This window comes from Cavenderia fasciculata (assembly GCF_000203815.1).
Source record: "Cavenderia fasciculata unplaced genomic scaffold Scf_Dfasci-G-o-33e01.r1-3, whole genome shotgun sequence".
Taxonomy (NCBI): Eukaryota; Evosea; class Eumycetozoa; order Acytosteliales; family Cavenderiaceae; genus Cavenderia; species Cavenderia fasciculata.
Window position 1 is genome coordinate 117513 of NW_004457734.1, and position 23518 is coordinate 141030.

At 35.0% G+C, this 23518-nt stretch overlaps 9 protein-coding genes across 9 annotated transcripts; 6 read left to right on the top strand and 3 right to left on the bottom strand.

Moving 5' to 3' along the window:
* Nucleotides 1-322: 322 nt before the first annotated feature.
* Nucleotides 323-2563, top strand: DFA_04273 (uncharacterized protein; the record flags this gene model as incomplete). Its single annotated transcript, XM_004359949.1, has 4 exons — nucleotides 323-1285; nucleotides 1373-1839; nucleotides 1951-2213; nucleotides 2274-2563. The coding sequence occupies 4 exons, from the start codon at nucleotides 323-325 to the stop codon at nucleotides 2561-2563; spliced, it is 1983 nt and encodes a 660-aa protein (XP_004360006.1).
* A 637-nt stretch (nucleotides 2564-3200) lies between these two features.
* allC (allantoicase) lies at nucleotides 3201-4436 on the top strand (the record flags this gene model as incomplete). The annotated part of the gene is made up of 3 exons (XM_004359950.1): nucleotides 3201-3363; nucleotides 3455-3483; nucleotides 3579-4436. 3 exons carry the CDS (start codon nucleotides 3201-3203, stop codon nucleotides 4434-4436), a joined length of 1050 nt encoding a protein of 349 aa, XP_004360007.1.
* A 3255-nt stretch (nucleotides 4437-7691) lies between these two features.
* dokA (histidine kinase) lies at nucleotides 7692-10981 on the top strand (the record flags this gene model as incomplete). Its single annotated transcript, XM_004359951.1, has 2 exons — nucleotides 7692-10556; nucleotides 10628-10981. 2 exons carry the CDS (start codon nucleotides 7692-7694, stop codon nucleotides 10979-10981), a joined length of 3219 nt encoding a protein of 1072 aa, XP_004360008.1.
* A 61-nt stretch (nucleotides 10982-11042) lies between these two features.
* Nucleotides 11043-12099, top strand: DFA_04276 (uncharacterized protein; the record flags this gene model as incomplete). Its single annotated transcript, XM_004359952.1, has 2 exons — nucleotides 11043-11934; nucleotides 11999-12099. The coding sequence occupies 2 exons, from the start codon at nucleotides 11043-11045 to the stop codon at nucleotides 12097-12099; spliced, it is 993 nt and encodes a 330-aa protein (XP_004360009.1).
* A 279-nt stretch (nucleotides 12100-12378) lies between these two features.
* On the top strand, nucleotides 12379-16899 carry DFA_04277 (EGF-like domain-containing protein; the record flags this gene model as incomplete). The annotated part of the gene is made up of 4 exons (XM_004359953.1): nucleotides 12379-12766; nucleotides 12852-14585; nucleotides 14663-16749; nucleotides 16825-16899. 4 exons carry the CDS (start codon nucleotides 12379-12381, stop codon nucleotides 16897-16899), a joined length of 4284 nt encoding a protein of 1427 aa, XP_004360010.1.
* Nucleotides 16900-17402: 503 nt separating this feature from the next.
* Nucleotides 17403-20179, top strand: abpA (alpha actinin; the record flags this gene model as incomplete). Its single annotated transcript, XM_004359954.1, has 3 exons — nucleotides 17403-17459; nucleotides 17580-17860; nucleotides 17953-20179. The coding sequence occupies 3 exons, from the start codon at nucleotides 17403-17405 to the stop codon at nucleotides 20177-20179; spliced, it is 2565 nt and encodes an 854-aa protein (XP_004360011.1).
* A 207-nt stretch (nucleotides 20180-20386) lies between these two features.
* Nucleotides 20387-20988, bottom strand: DFA_04279 (uncharacterized protein; the record flags this gene model as incomplete). The annotated part of the gene is given in 3 exon segments (XM_004359955.1): nucleotides 20387-20394; nucleotides 20414-20653; nucleotides 20751-20988. The coding sequence occupies 3 exon segments, from the start codon at nucleotides 20986-20988 to the stop codon at nucleotides 20387-20389; spliced, it is 486 nt and encodes a 161-aa protein (XP_004360012.1).
* A 291-nt stretch (nucleotides 20989-21279) lies between these two features.
* DFA_04280 (uncharacterized protein) lies at nucleotides 21280-21944 on the bottom strand (the record flags this gene model as incomplete). The annotated part of the gene is made up of 3 exons (XM_004359956.1): nucleotides 21280-21344; nucleotides 21452-21634; nucleotides 21707-21944. The coding sequence occupies 3 exons, from the start codon at nucleotides 21942-21944 to the stop codon at nucleotides 21280-21282; spliced, it is 486 nt and encodes a 161-aa protein (XP_004360013.1).
* An 825-nt stretch (nucleotides 21945-22769) lies between these two features.
* On the bottom strand, nucleotides 22770-23412 carry DFA_04281 (uncharacterized protein; the record flags this gene model as incomplete). The annotated part of the gene is made up of 3 exons (XM_004359957.1): nucleotides 22770-22828; nucleotides 22902-23084; nucleotides 23172-23412. 3 exons carry the CDS (start codon nucleotides 23410-23412, stop codon nucleotides 22770-22772), a joined length of 483 nt encoding a protein of 160 aa, XP_004360014.1.
* Nucleotides 23413-23518: the final 106 nt, after the last annotated feature.

A 23518-nucleotide genomic window follows, 5' to 3' on the forward strand; every position in this document is an offset into this window, starting at 1 on the left:
ATCATCTAACTATAACCCCCTTGCTTGCCATCCATCGTGACTCATTTTGTTTAGTCCAATCAAATAACTTTGCATTTATATATTCTTTTTTTTTTGTATCACTACCATCAGCTGACATACTTGTCGGTCCTCGTCTTTCAAACTTTCATCTGTACTTTTAAAACCCATCGAGATCTTCGTTTACAATCTCATCTAGAATCACTCAGTTCCTTTCGTTCGTTTCTTTTCTTTTCTTTTCTATTTTTTTCTTTTTGTAATACTAGTCTCTCCATACGCATAATAATAATAATAATTTATATATATTTAAAAGAAGAAGGAAAAGATGAGTTATATGTTTGAACTGTATGACATTGTTGTTGGTGCAAAAAAAAGGTCAAACACAACAACCAATATTAATGGAGACCAAGAAGATTCTTCAGCAGGAGGTGAAACTCAACAACAACAACAACAAACAAATGAAGAACTTACAGACCAACAAAACAAGAGAAAATCAACCAGAAAAGTTGCACCTCTAAACTTGGCTCCATTATCTTCAACTTCAAAAAGTTCACCTTCCAGTAGAAATCCATCTCCAAGAAGTGGAGTATCACCAAGAAATAGGGTATCTCCAAGAAGTGAAATATCTCCAAGACCAACAGAAAATATCACAATTTATAATAATAATAATAATAATAATAATAATAATAATAATAATAATAATAATAATAATAATAATAATAATGACGATTATAATAGTAATAATCAAAATAATAATAATATAAATAATAATAGTGATGATGATTTGGAACCAAAATCTATTATGATTACAGTTCCAGATACTATTGAAAATGTTGGTTTAGAATCTTCAACTACGGAAATACTTGGCAATACAACCTCTACTACAATTGTAAAAAAAGTTGAATTTCAAGAACTAAGAGACTCTGGAACATCTTCAACATCATCTGAATCAGCGGATTTGGAGGATGGAGCAGATATTAATTCAAACAAAGTTGGAAGAGAAAAGGATGAAGAGAAGAGATTGGATCGTTCAGTAGAGAGACAATTGGTAGAAGATCAAGTACTTCAAGGAAAGATATTTATCAAACCAAAAAATATCTTTAGATTAGAGTATTTATTAGAGGCACTCAAATATCATGCAGAATTGTTTTTGGTTGCCATGTTGGTGGTCATTACTTGTTGTCTCTATGTATTGTTTTATGTTGCTATTGGTAATAGAGGTATATTCTCAAATCAATGGATAACATGGGAAAAGGTATTATGGTTTATTAGTGGTATCGTAACAGAGGTATAGTATAGTCATTTCAAACAATCCTAAACAATTCAATAATGTAATATATTTTATTGACCCAATTTTTATTTCATATTTATTTAGCAATTTTTAGTTAGTATTGGATATGTAGTTAGTAGAGTACAATTTGGACACAAGAAAACAAAAGTGGCGATACCATTCCAAGTAGCCATTCACATTTTATCGTTTGTTTCAACTGCTTTGATTCGATACTATGATATTACTGGGACATTGAATCTTTTACCAAAGTATTTACTTTCACTTGGAGGAATGGTGGTTGTTTCCTATGTCATTGGTGCCTATTCACTCAAAACTAAAATGTATTGCTTTTGGTTTACTTTTCCATTCATCATCCTTGGTATCTTTCTCATCATGTACGATTATCTCCTTTTGAAATGGTATTTGGCATCTTCAACATCTGATAACTCACGTCTCTTGGTTAGAATTATCGTTCATCCATTTGTAACTGCCGTTTGTTTATTGGTTTCAAGAATTTGTGCAAGTCAATTACATAAATTAGGTCCAAGATCAAGTATTGCTTTTATTATGATGTAAGTAGAAAAGAAAAAGAAAAAAGAAAAAGAAAAGAAATAGAATATTTGGTATTAATTACATTTTTGTTACCTCTCTAGTCCACTATGTTTTAATACATTTTATGGTAGATTCTTTGGTTCAACAATGAATTCATACTCTGGTGTTATTATTTCATCTGTAATCATTTCATTGGTAGATATGGTTTGGAAATGTTCATTGAGAGCAAGAGACGCTGTCATTGTCAGAGTATTTTGTAGATTCTCAACCAATGCCAAATTTTATATTGCACATAATCTTCCATTGTACGCCGAATATCAATCATATGAACTTATTTATGAAGTTGCTTGTATGTATAATAATAATAATAATAATAATAATGACGATTATAATAGTAATTAAACTCAATTAAACCGATATTAACTCTTTCTTTCTCTTTCTCTTTTTCTTTTAGCATCATTTATTGCAACGTTTTTAATTTGTTCATTCTTTTTCGTATTTGAAAGAAGTCAATTAGATATTACCTTTCAATTGGCCATCATGTTTATTCAATTCTTTGCATCATTGCTCACCGAGTTTGTGGTAACCTATGTTTCATTGTCCTACCTCAAACTACCGATCATCATTCCATGGAACAAGAGACCAAATGGTTTCCTATTCCTTTGTATTTATAGTTTTATAGTCGGACTCGCTTATATGATGATCCGTTTCTTAAATATCTTGGGTGGTCGTTGGGTATTATAAATTATTAAAAATAATAATAATAATAATAACCATCTTGACACTATTTTTCTTCATTTATACAAACCATTTGTTTGTACAGCCCTTCCTCATCCTCATCCTCCTGACACTAATAATATTAACAATCAATCACACACACCTACCCACCATATACTATTTAAAAAAGAAAAGTTAGAGATATCATATTTATCTCTAAACATGTAGAATATTTAAATCTAAAAAAACAAACCTCGTTTATTTTTATCTCCTTTGCATTTACTTAATTTAACCAGTCAATTTAAATAATAAATTACAAAAGTAATCACAAACAACATGTGTGTTTACCAGTAAAATAATGTTAATCAACAACAGAGACAGGGACACACCTGATTTAGAAATTTCGATAACAACACTACGTTTGTTCTATCTACCCTGAGGTCATTCATTATCTTAAAAAGATCATTAGTTTTTCATCGCAGATTCATGCATTGTCATGTGATGATGCCAGTGAAAAATAACAATGTATTAAATTTGATTCTAAATTGAAGGTCACTCAACAGCATTGCTTGAAACCATTCATTTCATTTCAAAACTACAACTCATTAGTAATAGATAATAATAGATAATAATAATATAGATAATAATAATAACTTAAAAAAGAATGGTACAAACACAAGTTGATAAAAGTAAATTACCAAGCTTTGTAAAGGACTATCCTGAACTATTGTCTGATAAGGTTGGTGGTCAAGTACTTGGTTGCTCTGATCAATGGTTTGCTGCATGTGTAAATCTTATCAAAATAACTCCACCTGTTTGGGATGCTGGTATGTAGTATTAATACAATACATTGTAAGTGTCATCATCTTATTAATCTCATCTTCTCTCCTCTCCTCTACTCCACTATTCTTTAAATAGAAAAATTTGTTGATACAGGTAAATGGATGGTATGTATTATTAGTATTAGTATTAGTAGTAGTAACAATTGTCTAGTTGTTCAACAACTAATTATTAATCACTTTATTTAATATTTACTTTTTAGGACGGATGGGAAACTAGAAGACATAATCCAAGTAATGATTGGTGTATTTTGAGATTAGGTATTCCAGGTGTCATCAAGGGATTCGAGATTGATACAGCCTATTTCACAGGTAACTATCCACCACATGCATCGATTGAAGCATTGTGTGACGACCACGAACCAACCTTTGACAAGTTGGAAAAGAGTGACAAGTGGGTGGAGATCTTGCCCAAGGTTGACCTCAAGGCCGGTTACATTGAACAGAGCAAACAATATTTTGCCACTGAATCCAACACTAAAAAGGTGACTCATCTTCGTTTCAAGATCTATCCAGACGGTGGTGTTGCCCGTCTCCGTGTCTATGGTGCCGTCTCCAAGGACTGGTCACTCGTCATCCCAGGAGAACTCGTTGATTTGGCAGCCATTGAAAACGGTGGTTTGGTGCCATTGTGCAGTGATATGTTTTATGGCAATGCAAACAATGTAATCATGCCAGGTCGTGGTATCAATATGGGTGATGGTTGGGAGACCAAGCGTCGTCGTGGTCCAGGTAATGACTGGCTCATTGTTCGTCTTGCCGCACTCGGTAAAGTACGTCGTATCGAAGTAGACACTAATTGGTTCAAGGGTAACTTCCCAACCAGCTGTTCTATCGATGCCACCGATGCCACCGACCCAGCTTCACCCGATGCCAAGTGGACTCAAATCCTTGCCAACACCCCACTCTCTGCTCATCACCGTCATTTCTTCCAACGTGAGCTTGAACACTGTGTTCAAGACTCTAATTACCTTCACATTCGTCTCAACGTCTACCCAGATGGTGGTGTCTCTAGATTCAGAATTCACTGTATTCCAAATTCCATCCCAACAACAAATTAAAAACAAAATATAATTATTGTTGTTCACAATGTGTATCTTTAAAAAATAAATAATAGTATCATAATGATGATGATGTTATAATCATAATATATATATATATATATTATATATTTACCCCGTGACCATATATATCTTTTGGAAAATTTGGTTAATTGACCAATTTGTTTTTTTTTAATTAAAAAAAGATCTCTCATAAATTATTAAATGTTTTTTTTGATATGTTTGTATAGCTATAACCACAATTGGAGAGAGAATTAATTTAAAGGGATATGTATATAGTGAGTCTACCTATATGAAGTTGGCCTGTCCTGTGTTTTTTAAATAAATAAGGATAACCCATGGGAGGGCCAACAATTATCATCGATGCCCAAAAACATATAAATGTCACAATATATATATAGGGATCCCCTCTACCCCTCAAGTAGACAAAATCAACGTTCTCTAAATTCAACCCCCCCAATAACACTAGTAATAGATGTACAATTGGGGGAAGTGAAATAATATAAAAGAATTGTTGAAAGAGGGCGTATGGAAGATTGAGAGGACTTGTTTTTTAAATTTCTCAAAGAGAATTGGATATAATTCCAACCGAATGGCTATGAAAAAAAAATAAAATTGGATCTTTGACCATCCAAAAAAGGATTCAATCCAATTAAATGATGCCATTTTAAAATTTAATATTGTATCCACGGCCCCATCCATCCTTTTGGAATGGAATGTCAGACTCAGGCTCTCTCTTCTCTCACATCCCCTAAATAGAGTGAGTTGAGTTTTCGTCGTTTTTTTTTTCACACCCTTTGCCAAGTCATCTTTGAATTAAAAGGTCACAATAAACACAAAGAGACATAGATATACAGATAGATAGATAGATTAAATATATTGACAAGATTAAACAACAACAACAACAATACCATTATAACTGCAGAGTAGTTGACTTTTTTATTGGGTAGGAACAACCAACAAACAGAATTAATAATAGAATTACACATAAATAAACCAACATACATAACATACACATTCATTTTTATGAAATACATGTAATACAACAACAACAACCAACAATAAGAGAGAGAGAGTAGAAAACAAACCTATTTTTAAACAAGTTCTAGATAGATGATTGATCAAAAGAGTTTATCAAGTAAGTTCATCAATCATTCATTATCAAGTAATAGTAGTATTTATTAGTTAGTAGTAGTAGTATCAGCTGAACAGAATATACACTCATCTTACTTGTTGTTGTTGTTGTTGTTGTTGTTATTGTCGTTGTTGTCGTTGGTGTATATATTCTGTTCTAGAACCAACCAACACACTCACTTTATGAAATCAACACAGTGATAATGAGTGCATCATGATTTAGTCTATTTATAATTGATCGGTGACACACGCGTACATTTTTTATAATATCAGCACCAACAAAAGTAAATCGTGTGGAGGAGCGCTCCTCTCTATCAAAAAAATAGCACTCAATCTTTTTACCCCACCTCCCTCTTGTTCATAAAATATCTTTTCTTTCCTTCCTCCTCTCTTCTGCTGGCTGGCTGCTGGTCGATCATCACCACCCTTTTTCTCTATAATTATTGTTATTATTATTATTGTTCCATCATCCACCACAGCTACCTACCTACCTACCTACTCTTCTCTCTTTCTTTCTTTCTTTTGCATCTTCACTCTCTTTACAGCACTCTATCAACTTGGAGAAGAAGAAGAAGAAGAAAAGAGGAACTGTAATCAATATTATATATAAAACTCTACTTAAACAAGCAGAAACAGTAATCAAAAGAAGGAGAAGAAAGAAGAAGAAAGATATACCCGACATCAAAGATAGATGGTATAGATAAAACAATTGTTAGCACCACAGAACAGTAAACACAACACATTGGCACACAGCACACAGATAATATAGGCCAAATAATCATATCTTTAATTAATTAGTCATACAGTCATCATCATCACAACATTTAAAGTAGTTGTTTAATAAGTTTAGTTATTCAAAGTTTAGAAATTGATTAGAGATTTACATCAAATTGATCTTGTGATAATGATATATATATATTTACACAACACACACACACAATAGTAGTAGAGCGTAGTGGTAGAACAATATATAGCGGGGGTGGGTGGGAGGAGGGAACAGACCTATATATCACATCGACATTATTGGATTGTCCAATAACAATAATAATAATACATACTCTTCATCCCTCATCCTCATCTTCCACATCACTACTACTACTACAATACCACTTAGCAATTTCATATCTTGCTTGTTGTATTATATCGATCATTTAGTATTCGAAGCGACGTACTCACACATAGACAGACACACAATACCACAAATTGATTTGCAGTCTAGTCTGTCTGCCTTGTTCATTTTACTTTAATGAATTAATTGACCAAAATACAACCATTCATCACTACCTTTTTTTTTCTTTTCTCCTCTTTTCTCTGTCTATTCTTTACTTTCTTCATCTTCCCGAAATATATAGTCTATTTTTGTTTGTTTATATTAAAGTTAGATATTATTATTATTATTATTTAACGATTTTTGGGTTCATTTCCATTTTTGTTGTTGCTATGACTTTAGATATTTATTGTAAATAACCACAAGTTGTTATTATCATTATTATTATTATTGATGATGATGATGATTTAGTTAGTGATATAATATCTTAAATTTAAATCTCAATTGCTAATACCATCCTTCTTCTCCTCCCATTATCTCGAACCCTATTTTAGAGCAAGCAATTTCAAAGGTCAAAAAACAAAATTAAAAAAAAATCAAAATCAACAATCCAATAGGCAATTGCTATTTATTACAAAAACAAAAAAAACAAAAAAGAAGAAGACACAACAATAGAAGCAACGATAACGAAAACAACGACCTCTCAGTTAACAAGAGTGAGAGAGAGAGAGAGAGAGAGATTGCATCTTCTTCTTCTTCTTCTTGTCTATAGAATAATATTCTTCTTTTTACAATAACACAATTATTAGTAGTAGATACAAAGAGAGACAGAGAGAGATATAGAAGATCTTTAAAACAAAAGGGATAGAAAGTGCTCAACACACTTCTTCTTACCCATGCAACATCAACAACAACACCACCACCACCATCTCCTCCACACAATGAACGATCAAATGAATTCTTCATCCTCTTCTATATATCCTCCATCACAGGGATCGTCTATGTATAATTGTCAGCCGCCACAGCAGCAGCAGCAACAACAACAACAACAACAACATACACCACTAAGAGAAATGTCAGTAAACAATGCAAGTGACATTCTTCATATATTACCAATGCCGGTACTCAATATATTTCTATCGGCCTCTTCAATCAACGGTACATCCAACCAATATTTATGTAATCTTTTGTCTGCACAATCTGACGACATTGTAAAGTCGGTACTGGGAAACGACTCAGCCTATAATCCAAATCTAAATTCTGGAAACCAACAACATCAACATCAACAACAACAACAACAACAACATCATTGCGAACCTTCAGATTCAACAGAAACCTCACCATCCTCTTTTATATATAATGACGCACACCTTCAATCTTCCATATCACCACTATCATCTCCAACCACTACCAGCTCACCTTATCATATTTCAGCGACCGTTCAAGCAATGGTATCTTCAGAGTTGTTACCAAACCCTGCTTCTTCTTCTTCACAATCCACTAATAATAATAATAATGAAAATAATAATAGTACTAACAATAATAATAATAACGGCGTCAACAACAACAACAACAATACAATTAGAAGCAGGCTTGAATTAATTCAATTAGATTTTGATAGAAAATCACAAATAGATATGGAGATTAAAAATCAACGATTGTTTCAACAACAACAACAACAGCTACATCAACGTCACCAAAGAATGAATTTATCATCATCTACGTCGTCTCTCTCATCGACCGAGGACGACGATACAGATGACGACGATTGCAGTGTCAGCAGTAGTAGCAGCAGTACTACCGGCGGCGGCATTGGTAGTAGTAATGGTGGTCGCCACCAATCGTACAATAGCTATCGTCGTCGTAGTAGCCATGACATTTATGGCGAAGAGGAAGATATGGAAGACGATGATGACGACAGTCATTTAGAATCCATCTACCAATGTATTTTTGAATCCTACACCCAACAAAGAATAATATCACAACCAGTACTCCTTAATAACCTATCGAGCCAACACCAATACTCTGCGACACTTGTCGTTCGACCACTATCCGATGGATGTTGTTGTTTCTTTCAAGAGATATCGCAACCAAGAACACCATCTGGATTAACCATTTTCAATAACCAACTTCGAATGCTCACCTCTATTCCCGAGGACATCCAACCAACACCCTATCAAGGTGGTTTTGCAAAGTTGTTTGAACACTTTGACAACCTCTCGGCCATGTTTCAATCGTCACCAGTCATTGTTTGGCGTACCAATTCCAAGGGAGAGATGGTCTATTTCAAAAAAATGGATGACAATCGTTGCCAGGGTCGTTCTCTAGAAGAGTTTCTTCTCTGGGTGCACCCCAGCAACCGCTCCGAACTCACCGATAAATTCAAAACCATCCAAATCGAGGGTGCGTCATCGTTAGAGTCACCGGCCAACATCCAACAGGCATTCTATTTTATGACGGGGATGGATTCCCGTGACTATCTCTTGTATGTGCTTCGTGGCTACAAGGTACAGTCTAATGAACAGGTTGGATGGGTGGGTGTGTCATTCTCGTTTGTCATGAACGAAGGTGCCATTGTTTCTGTGCGTGAAGAGGTCTCTCTTGAATCAATGTTTCAACGTTTCAAGTCGGTCTGTGAAATGCCACGTGGCGAGCGACTCAAGCTTGGCATTGAAGACGACTTTTTATCGGGCGAATCCTTTTCCAATTTGCTCAAGGAAAAGAAACTGCTCATGACCGAGGACGAGAAAAAGACGTTCCAGCGTTGTCGTGACACCTACAATATATTGTTCAAGCTTTCGCTCCTTGGTGTTATGTTTTCAACGCTCAAGGGTACTATTATCGATGCCAACGATGCTTTTCTCTCCACCTTTGGTTATAGTCGTAGCGATCTAGAGAATGGACACGTCGATTGGATGATGATGACCCCACCCGAATACTATGAAATCAGCGCTAGAGCTCTCCAGGAACTAAAGAGCAAGAGATGGTGTCAACCAATTGAAAAGGCATACTTTCATCGAAGTGGTGCCAAAGTACCTGTACTCATCTCTGCTGCCATGGTCGATGGTACAGACGAACAGTGCATCACTTTTGTCTTTGATCTCTCCCGGTATCGTCAGGCCGAAGAGTCTGCCATCCAAGCCAACAAACTCAAGTCACAATTTATTGCCAACATTTCGCATGAACTTCGTACACCGTGTCATGGTATCCTCGGTATGACACAAATCATTTTGGACAGCAAGGAATTGACACCATCACAGCGAGACAATGCCGAAACTATCAAAAAGTCGACAGACAATCTTGTTTCATTGATTGACGATATTTTGGATTTCAGCAAGATCGAATCGGGCAAGATGACACTTGATTTTTCATCTTTTGAATTGGTTTCAATGGTTGAACAAGTGCTTCATGAACACTCTAAGCTATCCAATGCCAAGGCTATCGATCTCGTCTTTATCATGGGTCGTGAATATCCAGTGCCACCAGTACTCTTTGGCGATCGTAAACGTATCAAACAAATCCTCAGCAATCTCGTTAGTAATGCCGTCAAGTTTACCGAAGCCGGTCATGTTTTGATTGAAATCTCTACCGAATACGAGTCGGGTGATCAAATCTCACTCAAATTCTCGGTACAAGACACTGGTATTGGTATTCCACACGAAAATGCCAGTCAACTCTTTGTACCATTCATTCAACTTGATGGTTCTAGTTCTCGTAAGCATGGAGGCAGTGGCCTTGGTCTTTCAATCGTTAAAGAGTTGGTCGATCTCATGGGTGGTACCCTTTCCTTTGAAAGTAAAAAGGGTCAAGGTTCTACTTTTTGGTTTAGTCTAAAACTATTGATTGCTGCTCCAAATTATTTGCCATCAAGTGTTCCACCTGCAAATCAATTCTTTTATCCTGAATTTAGACAATTTAATTCTGAAATTACTAAAAAGGTAAAAAAAAAAATCAAAATCAAAAACAAAAAAGTATAAATAATATTAACCATTTATTTTGATTTCTATAGGTATTGGTAGTAGAACCAAATCAAAAATTACGTATGTCAATTCATTCAATATTGACAGCTATTAAATATGAATCAATGGAATCTCTTAGAATTGAAAATGCAATTGATATTTTCAGAATGGCAAAGAAAATGGACTCACCATTTGATATAATCATGGTGAGTGATACTTCTGGATTTATTAAATCGCTATTGGACTTGGTCACCAACGAAAAGGTGTATATATATGGACGTGATTCGAAATCTTCGTGGGCCAGTCATCCAAAAGTAACTGCTTATCTAATGAAACCATTAAGATATACTCAAGTTATTAGTACCTTGTTAAGAGACTCTTCGTATGTAGAAAAAGATAGATAAAAAAAAAAGACTCTTACTAATACCCTTTTCTTCTTTGTTTGTAGTAAAAATATTTGTAATAATGATAAAACTTCGTAAAGAATTACCAAATGGCAATTCAAACAACAACAACAACAACAACAATAATAATAATAATAATAATAATAATAATAATAATAATGATAAAACTCGAACTAACAATAATAATTCTTCAACTGGTGGCATTTTACTGTCACCATATTCATTATCGGCTTTTTCACCTCCACCTCCACCCATCCCATCACTCCCTCCAAGCTCTCCAACCCTCATCCTTCAAACTCAACCAACATCTTATCGACTCACTCCACCTTCCTCTACTCCCACCTCTCCCAATTTAGAATCTAATAATAATAATAATAATAATAACAATAACCAAAATAATAATAATAACAATAACGATACTCTAACAGCAACAACTACAACAACTACAACAACAACAACTTCAACTTCAACTTCAACCACTAGTACGACGATAAATACCCAACAAGATAATCAGGGTATGAATGACACGAATGAGATTGAAGCATCGGCCAAAAAATGTATTCTCGTTGCAGAAGACAACCTTATCAACCAAAAGATCATTGTCAGACAGCTAGATAAGCTAGGATACGACATGATTGTAGGATCAGACGGAAACAAGGTACTTGATATTCTCAACTCTGAAGATTACAATTTTTCACTCATTCTCATGGATTGTCAAATGCCAGAGATGGATGGATTCGAATGCTCTAGGATCATCCGTCAATTGGAACCAAAAGGTCAACGCATTCCAATCATTGCAATGACAGCCAATTCAACAGCTGCAGAAGACCAATCCAAGGCATCAGGTATGGACGACTACCTCCCAAAACCAGTTAAAATTGATATGCTCAGTCAAATGTTACAAAAATGGATCCCCAATGACGGTTCAGAGCAACAATTTACTTTTTTCCAACGTTAGGATAAGATTTAATAAATTTATTTATTCCCAATTAAATTAACTATATCATACTTTTAAAGTTACTTGTTTTCATCCAAAAGATATTATTACGGATCACCACCATTTCCCAACAACAACAACAACAACAACAACGGGATGTGATGATCTTCATCGGCAATGAAACGGTTATTATGTTTTGACCAGGTGTATTTCTTTCCCGACTCGGGAATGAAAATGAAAGTCTTTTAAAATATCTCTCTCTGCCAATCCATCTTTTCAATCCACCCATCTTGGCATAGATATTTTTTTAATGGTAAATTTTTTTAATTTCTCTCCTTTATATTCAAAAAATTGATTTAAACTTCGATGTGTACATAATCCAACTTTATCCAATGACTATTCTTCTTTTAAAATAAAGTGAAATAAATAGAAAATAAACCTAAAAGAGAGAGAGAAAAAGATGGTGGCGGGAAAATATAAATATAAAACATTAATTTATTGTTTTATTTTTTTGCTACTATTTATCACACGATCTTTTGGAGGTGTCATTATTAATGTCTACAACTCACTTGCAGTTTTCAGTAGTAATACTGGACAATGTAGTGGATCGTATACTCTAACACTTGCCTCAAATGTATCTGATGTATCTCAAATAACAGGAACAACAATAACTTTTATCACAAGTTCTTCTCTTGACAAATCTTTATTGAGTACTCCTGTCAAACAACTCAGAGTCGATTATTTAATGAATGGAGGCGTCACTTCAAATTCTACACTATCTCTAGTGTATGAAGATAGGACATCTAATGCATATTCAGAATCATTTAATATTTATTTCAATTGTAATCGTATGTAAACACATAAAATACCCATTTAATAAATCTTTTGATCAATTTTATTTATTTACTCTTTCTTTTTCTTCTACTACTTTAGTAACATTACCAAATATTAAATCAGTAGTTAAATTACCAACATTTACATTTAATAATCAATTGAGTAGTTATTTGTTGGAACTGGATAACACCAATAGTTCATTCTTTTATCGGTATCCAAAGATAACAGATGCCTTTAGTTGTTCCACCAATACAACGTTGATAAGATGTGTGGTAGTTGATCAAACACCGCCATACCTAAAGGTACAACTTAATCTTGTATCAACGGGTCTCAGTGCACAAGCCGATGATTACTTTCTTGCCTATAGTCAACAACTGATAGATCCTCTGATACTGTATCTAAGCTCACCAACTGGAAACTCTCAAACAAAAACGACAGCACCTGCCTTTATGACACCATCTTGGCAAGCTAATTTGAATGTTAGGAGTGCCATCTATCCATTAGGATCAGATCCCAACCCAACAACAGCCATCCTATCATCAACCGAGAACATCTTGTTTATTACAAATACATCAAGAGATACCAACCTATTATACTTTGCCGTCTATGGTCAAGAACAAGTTACCTTTAATAATAGTGGGTATATTCCAATGTATGGACCACTCTTGTCGGATGGTTCAACAATGAATTATATGCTCATTATGCCTCCACTCAATAGTTCTTGGGCATCTTATCATATGATTTTAGATGCGTATACAAATGCGGTCATTACCCCCACTCGTAACTACTCGATGGCTACTCAAGTACCACTCAATTATTTTAATCAAACTTCATCTCAACTAAACAACACTTATTGGGTATTTGGTTTCAAGACTGATACACCATGTAAAGATTCTTTTCAATTTGGTGATATGAATAGTGGATTAATGTCTTTAAAACTACCACTTCCATTTGGATTGGTCAACAAGACCGATGATTCACCCACCTATGATACATTGTTTGCCGTACCAATGCTCTACAAAAACTCTGTTGCCACTCAGATGTATTGTAGTGATTTGGGACTACCAACTCGTAACACTCAGATACCTCATCCAATTTATCCGGCTGGTAAAATTTCCAATACAAGTGTTTTGTATTTAGATAGTTTCGAGGTAGTTCCATTCTCTTTCAACTCTATGTTGCTTCGATTCAGAGTCGTATCATCCAATCAATTTATGCAAATATCTATTGGGCGTCAAAAGGATGTATTGGTCACTTACAAGGATAGAATGAATGGTACCATCTACGATGGATCCTATGAAGTTGAAATAACCTTTGGTTACCTCGACTATAAGGGAAGAAGTAACTATAGTTCCTATTTCCCATTCACCATCTATGATGTATTGTCCAATTCATTTGACTATCATCAAGGCGATCCAACTCAAAAGAATTCAATCTATATTCCACTAGAAGATACAAATAATATCTTTAGTTTGAATTCCTTTTCAAACTTTGGTTTTGCCACACCTACCATCAATCTTGATACCTTTGTAGGAAGTTCAACCAATTCAATTGGAAATAGATTAACATTTATTCTAAATCCAAAAAATGGTTCCCAAATTCATAAATCATTTGTTCCAACATTACAATTTAATCATGGTCATGGAAACATACAACAATTCCAAGGTTCATTTGATCCAGTCCTATCAAAAGCTACCATTGACTTTTCAGTACCAAGATATCTAGCTCCAGGTGTACTCTCCTATTCTCTTTTCCTTCCATATGAATTCACATTTGAAACTTTAAATAGTATATTACCAAATGCTAAACTTTTAATAATTAATACTATTACAAGTATGTAAAAAAAAACAAAAAAAGAAAAAGAAAAAAAAAAAAAGAAAATATATATTTATTTTTAATTTATTTTATAGAAATTGATCAATTACCACCATATATTAGTAGAGTATCAAGAATTATGGATGAAACACTTACATCATATACAACTCTTAGTTGGAATTTTACCATTATTGATGAGTATAATGGTTTTGATGTAGGACAAGTAATAGTACAAGGTGAAATGGATTATAAACCATTTATATTTGAATTATCTAGTGACACTTTGGTAAAAGGTGATCGTTACAATGGTACTCATCAAATTATAATTAGTATTCCCAAACCTTGTTTCCCTGGAAGTTATTCAATCATCGACATGGAACTCATCGATAGAGGAGGCTATGTTTCTAGAATGAATTCACCTCCTACCACATACGAGACAAATGATCAAAGAAAGGGTTATTATCTTGACCCATTCTATGGTTTTATTGATCTGCGTTTGGAGAATCTCACCACAAGTGATATCTTTTGTAGACAGTTCCTTGATCGTGTTGCTCCAACATTGATATCACTGTCTATAGTCGGACCACCAACCATTGATACAGGTAGCTCTGCCAGATCATTCTCTGTCAATTTACAAGTAGTCGATACTGTAATGGGAAGTGGTATATCTCTTAGAAACCTCCCAATCCTCTACGTTACCACACCTCTCTATGGTTTGGATACTATAGGTTATGAAGCACAACTTTTATCCTATAACTCTGTAACCACTATTGCCAACTATACTGTACCAATCACTCTACCATATGGTTATGGTGCAGTAGACTCTATGATACATCTATCAGTTTATGGTCTCGTAGATCAGTTGTTCAATTATCGTGGATACCCATCAACTCTTTTACCTACAAGTACTGTCAAAGTTACCCGTTCAATCATACCCATCTTTGAAAATTACTATTACACTCAGGGTGATAAAATTGTAGATATTACTATTAGAGGAAAGGCATTTGGAGATCCAAATAGTCTACCTGCCAATTGTACTATATCACATCACGACTTTGCACTTAAATACTATACTGCCCCACTTGCTCAGGGCTACACCTTTTTAGTATTTACATATGATTTATCGATTGGTTCAATGTCTATTTCTTGTACATTTGGCTCACAATCTTCCAATGCATTGGCTATCAGCTCACCCTATCCACCAAGCCCAACCAATGCTCCAACCATTGCACCAACCAATGCACCTGTCATTACTTGTCTCAATGATTGTTCGAATCGTGGAACTTGCATCAGTTACAATATCTGTAATTGCACCAAACCATACAAGGGTTCCGATTGCTCTCAAATCGACTCTGGAGGAGGTCCACCACCAGTCGACAATAATCACCCCACCACCAACTATACTAGTATTGGGTCGGTGATTGAAATTGTTGCTATTGTCGAAAAGACTGTTTTCGGTGACACATTTGCCTACCATTCTCTCGAAGGTAATACTTCTTGGGCCTACTCTAATGCCACACTACCAACAGATGTCAACACAAAGTACATTTACTCTCATGCTATCAACAACTCTTTGTCTACATTGGTCAATGTAACCATCCAATGGTTTAATGAACCCACATCATTTGAGTTTGCCGGTCAAACCATTATCATGGATCAATCGACTGCCAAGTATTCGATCTATCTTGACAAATATCCATTTGATCAAATGACCAACAGTCTTCAAGTTATTATGAGACTGACAGTCAATGGCCAACAAGATGATGGTTGTGCATCTATCCAAACAGACAATGGACAAAGTACAGACAATATAAAATGGATATCACTTCGTGTAAATGATAAGATTCTCTACACCAACTTTGCAACATTGGCAGAGGTTGACAATCGTAATATCTCTAGTATTCGTAGTTCCCTATTGACCGATAACCTTGAACCTCCCACCAATGACCAAGCCAGTACCATGGTTGCCATCAACGTTCCACAATTTAGTCAATACATCATTCTAGACCCAGATATATCTTTCTTGATTGATCCAGATGGAGGCAAAGGAGAAGGATCATTATCTAAATGTTCGCCATCAAAAGATGAAGGATTATCTACCGTTAAAATCATTGGTATTGCTGTTGGTGCAGGTGTATTTGGTCTTTCAATGGCTGCTGCAGTTTCATATGTTTTAATCAAGGTAAATAGATACAGATAAAGATTATGTCTCATAATAGATCAAAATTAACTAACATATCTATATATATTATTTTAGAAATACAAACTTTTAAAAGAAAAGAAAAACATGGATTATAAATTAAAAAATGTAAATCATAATTATGATGATTAACAGAACAGAGTTGTACATCTCACATATGTTTATTTAACACTTTATTTATTATTATTATTATTATTATTATGTTAATAAAATTACTTGCCATTGTAATAATAACTAGCATTCTTATAATCACCCACCCACCACCATTTTCACACAATTGAAAAAACAGTGGTTGATCTAAAAAATAAAACAAGTACCTACACGGTTACACACGACAGTATCTATCGTATCTACTTTCTCATAACCAACAAATAATATGATGATGGTGATTGTGCTGACATGTGAGAGGTTTTTAAAAGAAAACTAAAAAGTTTTTATTAAATGAAATCGGGGGGGATCGACCAAAATGGGTTTTTTTTAAAGAAATGAATTTTTTTGATTGTTGTTAACTGCTGACCCAACTCAAAACTAATCTTCTTCTTCATTATTATTTTATTGTATTCTTAAGTGTCACAACTTAACTTTTTTTTTGTATTTTATTTATTTAATATTGTAATATCACTTCTCACATAATAATGGCAACTAGCGACAAACAACTCTTAGACAAGGCTTGGGAAAAGACCCAAAAGAAGGTATGTGACCCTAATACAAAAAAAAAAAAAACAAAAACAACACTTTATATCTAAAGTTGAAATATTAATATATCTTTAAATCTATACTTTTCCTTTTATTCAATTCATTCATTCATTTAGACCTTCACTGCATGGGTTAATTCACATTTAAAAAAGGTTGGATCAACCATTGAAAGTATTGAAGAAGATCTTGCTGATGGTATCAAGTTGGCTCAATTGTTGGAGATTATCTCCAATGATCCAGTATTCAAGGTCAACAAGACTCCAAAGCTTAGAATTCACTACATTCAAAACATTGGTCTCTGTTTAAAGCACATTGAAGCTCATCAAGTTAAACTTGCTGGTATTGGTGCTGAAGAATTGGTTGACAAAAACTTAAAGATGACTTTGGGTATGATTTGGTAAGTCAAAGAAAAAGAAAAAAAAGAAAAAAGAGGATGATAGTTATTCTAATATTTCTATTTCTCTCTCTTTTTTTTTTTACTCTATTTAGGACAATTATTTTACGTTTTGCCATTCAAGACATTTCAATTGAAGAACTTTCAGCCAAGGAAGCTCTTTTACTTTGGTGTCAAAGAAAGACCGAAGGATACAATGGAGTCAAGATTTCCAACTTCCATACTTCATGGGTTGATGGTCTCGGTTTCTGTGCCTTGATTCACAAGCATCGTCCAGATCTCCTCAACTTTGACTCGCTCTCAAAGGAAGACAAGGCCGGTAACCTCCAATTGGCCTTTGACATTGCCGAAAGAGAATTTGACATTCCAAAGATGCTCGATGCCTCTGATTTGCTCGATGTCTCTCGTCCAGATGAAAGATCTGTCATGACCTATGTTGCTCAATACTACCATTACTTCTCTGCCTCGCGCAAGGCTGAAGCTGCTGGCAAGCAAGTCGGTAAGATCTTGGACTTGATCATGTCACTCGAACAAATGAAGTCAGACTACCTCCACCGTGCTCAAGAGCTCGTCGACTGGATCAACCAATCCGTTCAAAAGCTTGAATCACGTGAATTTGGAGACTCTGTCGAATCGGTCCAACAATTCATCCAAGAGTACAACAACTACAAGAATAGCCAAAAGCCACCAAAGGCCCAAGACCTCCTCGAACTCGAAACCATCTTTAACGGTCTCCAAACCAGACTCAAGCTCAACAAGCGTGATCCATTCAGTCCACCACAAGGTCTCCATCCAAACGACATTGATCAATTGTGGGCTGCCCTCGAAAAGGCCGAACAAGACCACTCTGAGGCTTTGAGACGGGAACTCAAGCGTCAAAAGCAAATCTCCTTCCTCTTGATCAAGTACAACCGTATCTTGAAAAAGTTGGATGCCTGGGTCTCGTCCAAGCAAGCATACCTCTCGGCCAACGAACTCGGTGACTCTATCACCGCCATCCAAGCCAAGCTCAAGAATCTCGAAGCCTTTGAAGGTGAATCGCAATCACTCCAAGCCCAATCTTCGGCCGATCTCGACTCTATCCAAAACCAACTCGAATCACTCGAGTACCGTGGTGTCCCATCGCTCGTCGAACGTCGTACCCAACTCTTCCAAGGTCCATGGGAACAAGTAAAGACCACCGCCGAACAATACAAGGCCACCCTCCTCGAGGAATTGTCCAAGCTCCAAAAGATCGAAGACATGTTGGTCGACTTTGCCAAGCGTGCCGCCCAACTCAACATTTGGATCGAGTCTGCCGAAGATCTCGTCTCTGACCCAATCCTCGCCGACTCTGTCCAAGTTGTCAACGAAATCCAAGGCAAGTTTGACTCTTTCCTCCAAGACCAATCCCAACAATACGCCGAACTCGAAGCCCTTGCCACCCTCACCGAAGAACTCAGAAACTTGGGTCGTGCTGAAAACTCATACTCTGTCATCTCTTATGAAGACATTTCCAACAAGTGGAACACCCTCCTTGCTGCCATCGAAGAACGCAAGACTGCCCTCCAACAAGAACTCGAAGCTCAAACCGAGAATGACTCTCTCTGCCAACAATACGCCCAAGCTGCCACCAAGGTCAACGACTATTGTCAACAACAAACTCAAGTCCTCTCTCAAAACAACTCTCAAGACCCAAGCGAGCAATTGGCTGTCGTCCAAGGTGTTTTGGAGTCTGCCCAACAACACAACACCATCCTCCAAGACGCCAAGACCGTCTCTCAAAAGATGGACGATCTCCAAATCACCGACAACAAGTACACCTCACTCACCATCGAATCTGTCAAGATGCGTTGGGAAAAGTTTATTGCTTTGGCCAAAAAGTCACAACAAGTCATCGAAGGTGAAATCCTCTCCAAGCAACACACTGGTGTCTCTGCCGAAGATTTGGCTGAATTCAAGACTTGTTTCTCTGTCTTTGACAAGGATAACGACAACGCTTTGAACAAGTTAGAGTTTGGCTCTGCCTTGAGAGCTTTGGGTGAAGAATTGTCCGAAGAACAACTCGCTGCCGTCATTGCCAAGATTGACTCTGACAATAATGGTCTCGTCTCGTTTGAGGAATTCGTTGATTACCTCACCTCTACTCGTAAGGGTGCCGACACTGTCGACAGCACTCGTGATGCCTTCAAGACCATGGCCGAAGGTAATGGCTTTATCACTGAGGCTCAAATCCGTTCTGCCATCACTGACCAAAAGCAAGTCGAATACCTCCTCGCCAACATTCCACAAACTGACAAGGGTTACGATTACAACCAATTCGTTGCTACTTTATATAATTAAACAAAAAAAAAAAAAGATAAGATAAATTAAAATCATCAAATCAACCAAACAAACAAATTATTGTATAGAATTAATAAAATATTAATATTAAATCAAAATTACCTTAAAAAAGACTTTAAGATAGAAAGATAGAAAGAGAGGAGAGAGTCCAAGTTTTTGGATGACATGTACAGGGGTAATTAATAAGTTGAAATAGATTTTATTTATTCAAGAATCTTTATTAATTCAAAATACATTGCTTACAACACCCTCCAATCGATGGATATGAGAGTTTGTATGGAAGGGTACATTTGGTAACGATTGGACAAACAGTAGTCTTGGGACATGGCAAACAAAAAGTACAACAGCTGTTTACTTTTTTGCCTGCTAAGAATCCTCCTGGACACTTGAATGGTGACTTTAATTCACATCCATAATCTAAACCAGATTGACATTGACGACATGATGGGCAGCATTCTTTGCCAGGGATATTTACTAGTATTATTAAAAGATTGAAAGAAAAGATTCAAAATAAATATACTATTTATTTTGATTCTAATTATGGATCCTATAGGTCTCCATTTTGACTTACACAATCCAAAGTTGGTTGGACAAGTTGGCACTGATGGACATTCAATTTCAGTACAGTTTCTACAGCTGTTGCAACATTGGTCTGGGGTAGAGTAAATTCCTTGATCTAGATTACAAGTTAGATTACCACATGTTACATTGGCACAATCTAATTCTTCTTCATGTCCATAGACGGCATTGTTGAAATGAGAAAATGAAAAGATTACAATGATTGATAGTAGAATAATAATTGATTTCATTTTAATGAATGATGGGGTAATATATAATTATAATTATAATGAATGTAATTCAATGGTTCCAAAGCGTCAATTTATATATTCTTTTAATAATTCAGAATTAAAAAACATCGGTCAATTGATGTACATCGAGGAGGGGTTTTGATGATGATTTCAGGGAATATAAACCATTCATTGTAGTGTGGTGGGTGGTGTTGGATCGAGTTTAAATTTAGAGAGATTTATTGAAACAAACATTGGTTGTTTGTTTATAGAAGGGGTTTTATTTCTCCTTCATCTACCACAGATCTTCTCTTAGTTTTTTTGGATAGGAACACAGGTTTGACAACATTTATTGGTTACGTGACCCATCTCATATCCTATTATAATATAACGTTTAATTGAATTTGATTAGATTAGTATTCTTTAAATTTAAATAAATACTTTTTAGCTTGTTCGACTTTTCATATGTAATTTAATTATTTACCTTCTTTGCATTTCATCAATGGGCATTCTTCTTTAGGGCACTCTATACAGCTAATACAACAATCATTTGTCTTTCTACCTGGAGTTTGGCCAACTGGACATACGATGGCAATTCTTGGACAGGGATTCAACTTTTTTTGATTACATGGAACACAATCAGGGCAGCACTTTCCTTCTGGACGACCTATATATAGTTGAAATAAATAAATAAATAAGAAAGTCATATTTTAAGAGTCGACATTTATATATAACATACCCCAGAATTGATCAGCTGGACAATGTTTAACGTACAATGGACACATAGTTTCAGAACAATTTCTACAGCTGTTGCAACATTCTCCAGGTTTTACGTAGGTTTCATGGTTAGCTGGACAGATAACTTGAGCACATCTTACAGTACTACAATCAATATTTGTTTCATCACCATTTCCTTTTACCAAATATAAGCAACAGAGAAGTGCTACCAATGTGACTAAAAATGTTGACATTTTCATTTTGTTGTTGACAATTAATTATTAAATGAATATATATTGTTGTATTGTATTTTGTTTACCTATTTATAATTTTTGGTTCAATTTTGATTGAATGATTATTATTACTATTATTTATTTATTCAAACTTTTTTAAACCATCAGTATGCATCTGAGATCACAATCTTTTATATTAAAATATACACATACTTTGTGATAGTTTGTGTGGTTATGACATTAACACTTGCGGACATGATTCGTCCATTTACCTACCTTCTTACTTTTGAAATTTCAATGGAGGGTGTGAAGTTGTATTAATGGGTGTCTGAAATAAATAATTTGTTTTACACATAAAAAACAAAGGTATATTAAATTTTATTATATTTCTGGGGTGATCTTTCTCTTTTATCTATACCCTCGTCTTTAAAATACAACCACCATCAATATTTACCAACAACTAGGGTACTAGATTAGAGTATGATTTTGTATAAATCGCTATCTATTTGATGCTATTAAAAATAATAAATGGAATTTGGTTTTAGTAAATTAAATATCCAACCCCCCCAATTCTTACATTACAACAAACGAACAGACAAAAAAACCTTGTCGTTTGGATAGGCAGAAAAGACGAATGAGCTCAAAACCAGAGAAAGAACCCTTGAAGATGAAGTGCTCATTCTTTTTTTTTTTTGATCATTGGCAAAGAGCATTTTTATTGTCTATGGAAGTCATTGTAGTGTAGTGTGGATCGAGAGTAATTTTTAATATATATAGAGAGAAATTTATTAAAACAAACAATTGGTTTGTTTATAGATGGATGGGGTTTAATTTAAATTGACAATCCATTCTTTAGTTCTTTTTGACACAGGTTGGACAGCATTTGTTGGTAACGTGACCCATCTCATATCCTAATATATTGTTAATTGAATTTGATTAGATTAGTATTCTTTAATAAATGAATATAAATATTTAATTATTTACCTTCTTTGCATTTCATCAATGGACATTCTTGTTTGGGACATTCTACACAACTAGTACAACACTCATTTGTCTTTCTACCTGGAGTTTGACCGACTGGACATACGATGGCAATTCTTGAACAGGAATTAAACTTTTTTTGATTGCATGGAATACAATCTGGGCAGCACTTACCCTGAGGACGACCTAAATAGTGGAAATAAATTGGTAAATGATAAAAGTAATTAATAAATATAGGTTTAAATGTGTTGAACATTTATATCTTTTACATACCCCAGAATTGACCATCTGGACAATGCTTAATGGCTAGTGTACAGAAGGTTTCAGAACAATTTCTACAGCTGTTGCAACATTGACCAGGTTTTACGTAGGTTTCATGGTTATCTGGACAGATAACTTGAGCACATCTTACAGTACTACAATCAATATTTGTTTCATCACCATTTCCTTTTACCAAATAGAAGCAACAGAGTAGTGCTACCAATGTGACTAAAAATGATGTTGACAATTTCATTTTGTTCAAGGGAGAAGAATATAAATATGGAGGGAGAAAAAAATAACTATAATAAAATTTATTGTTTACACAATCGACTATTTATAATTTTTGGTTCTACTCAATT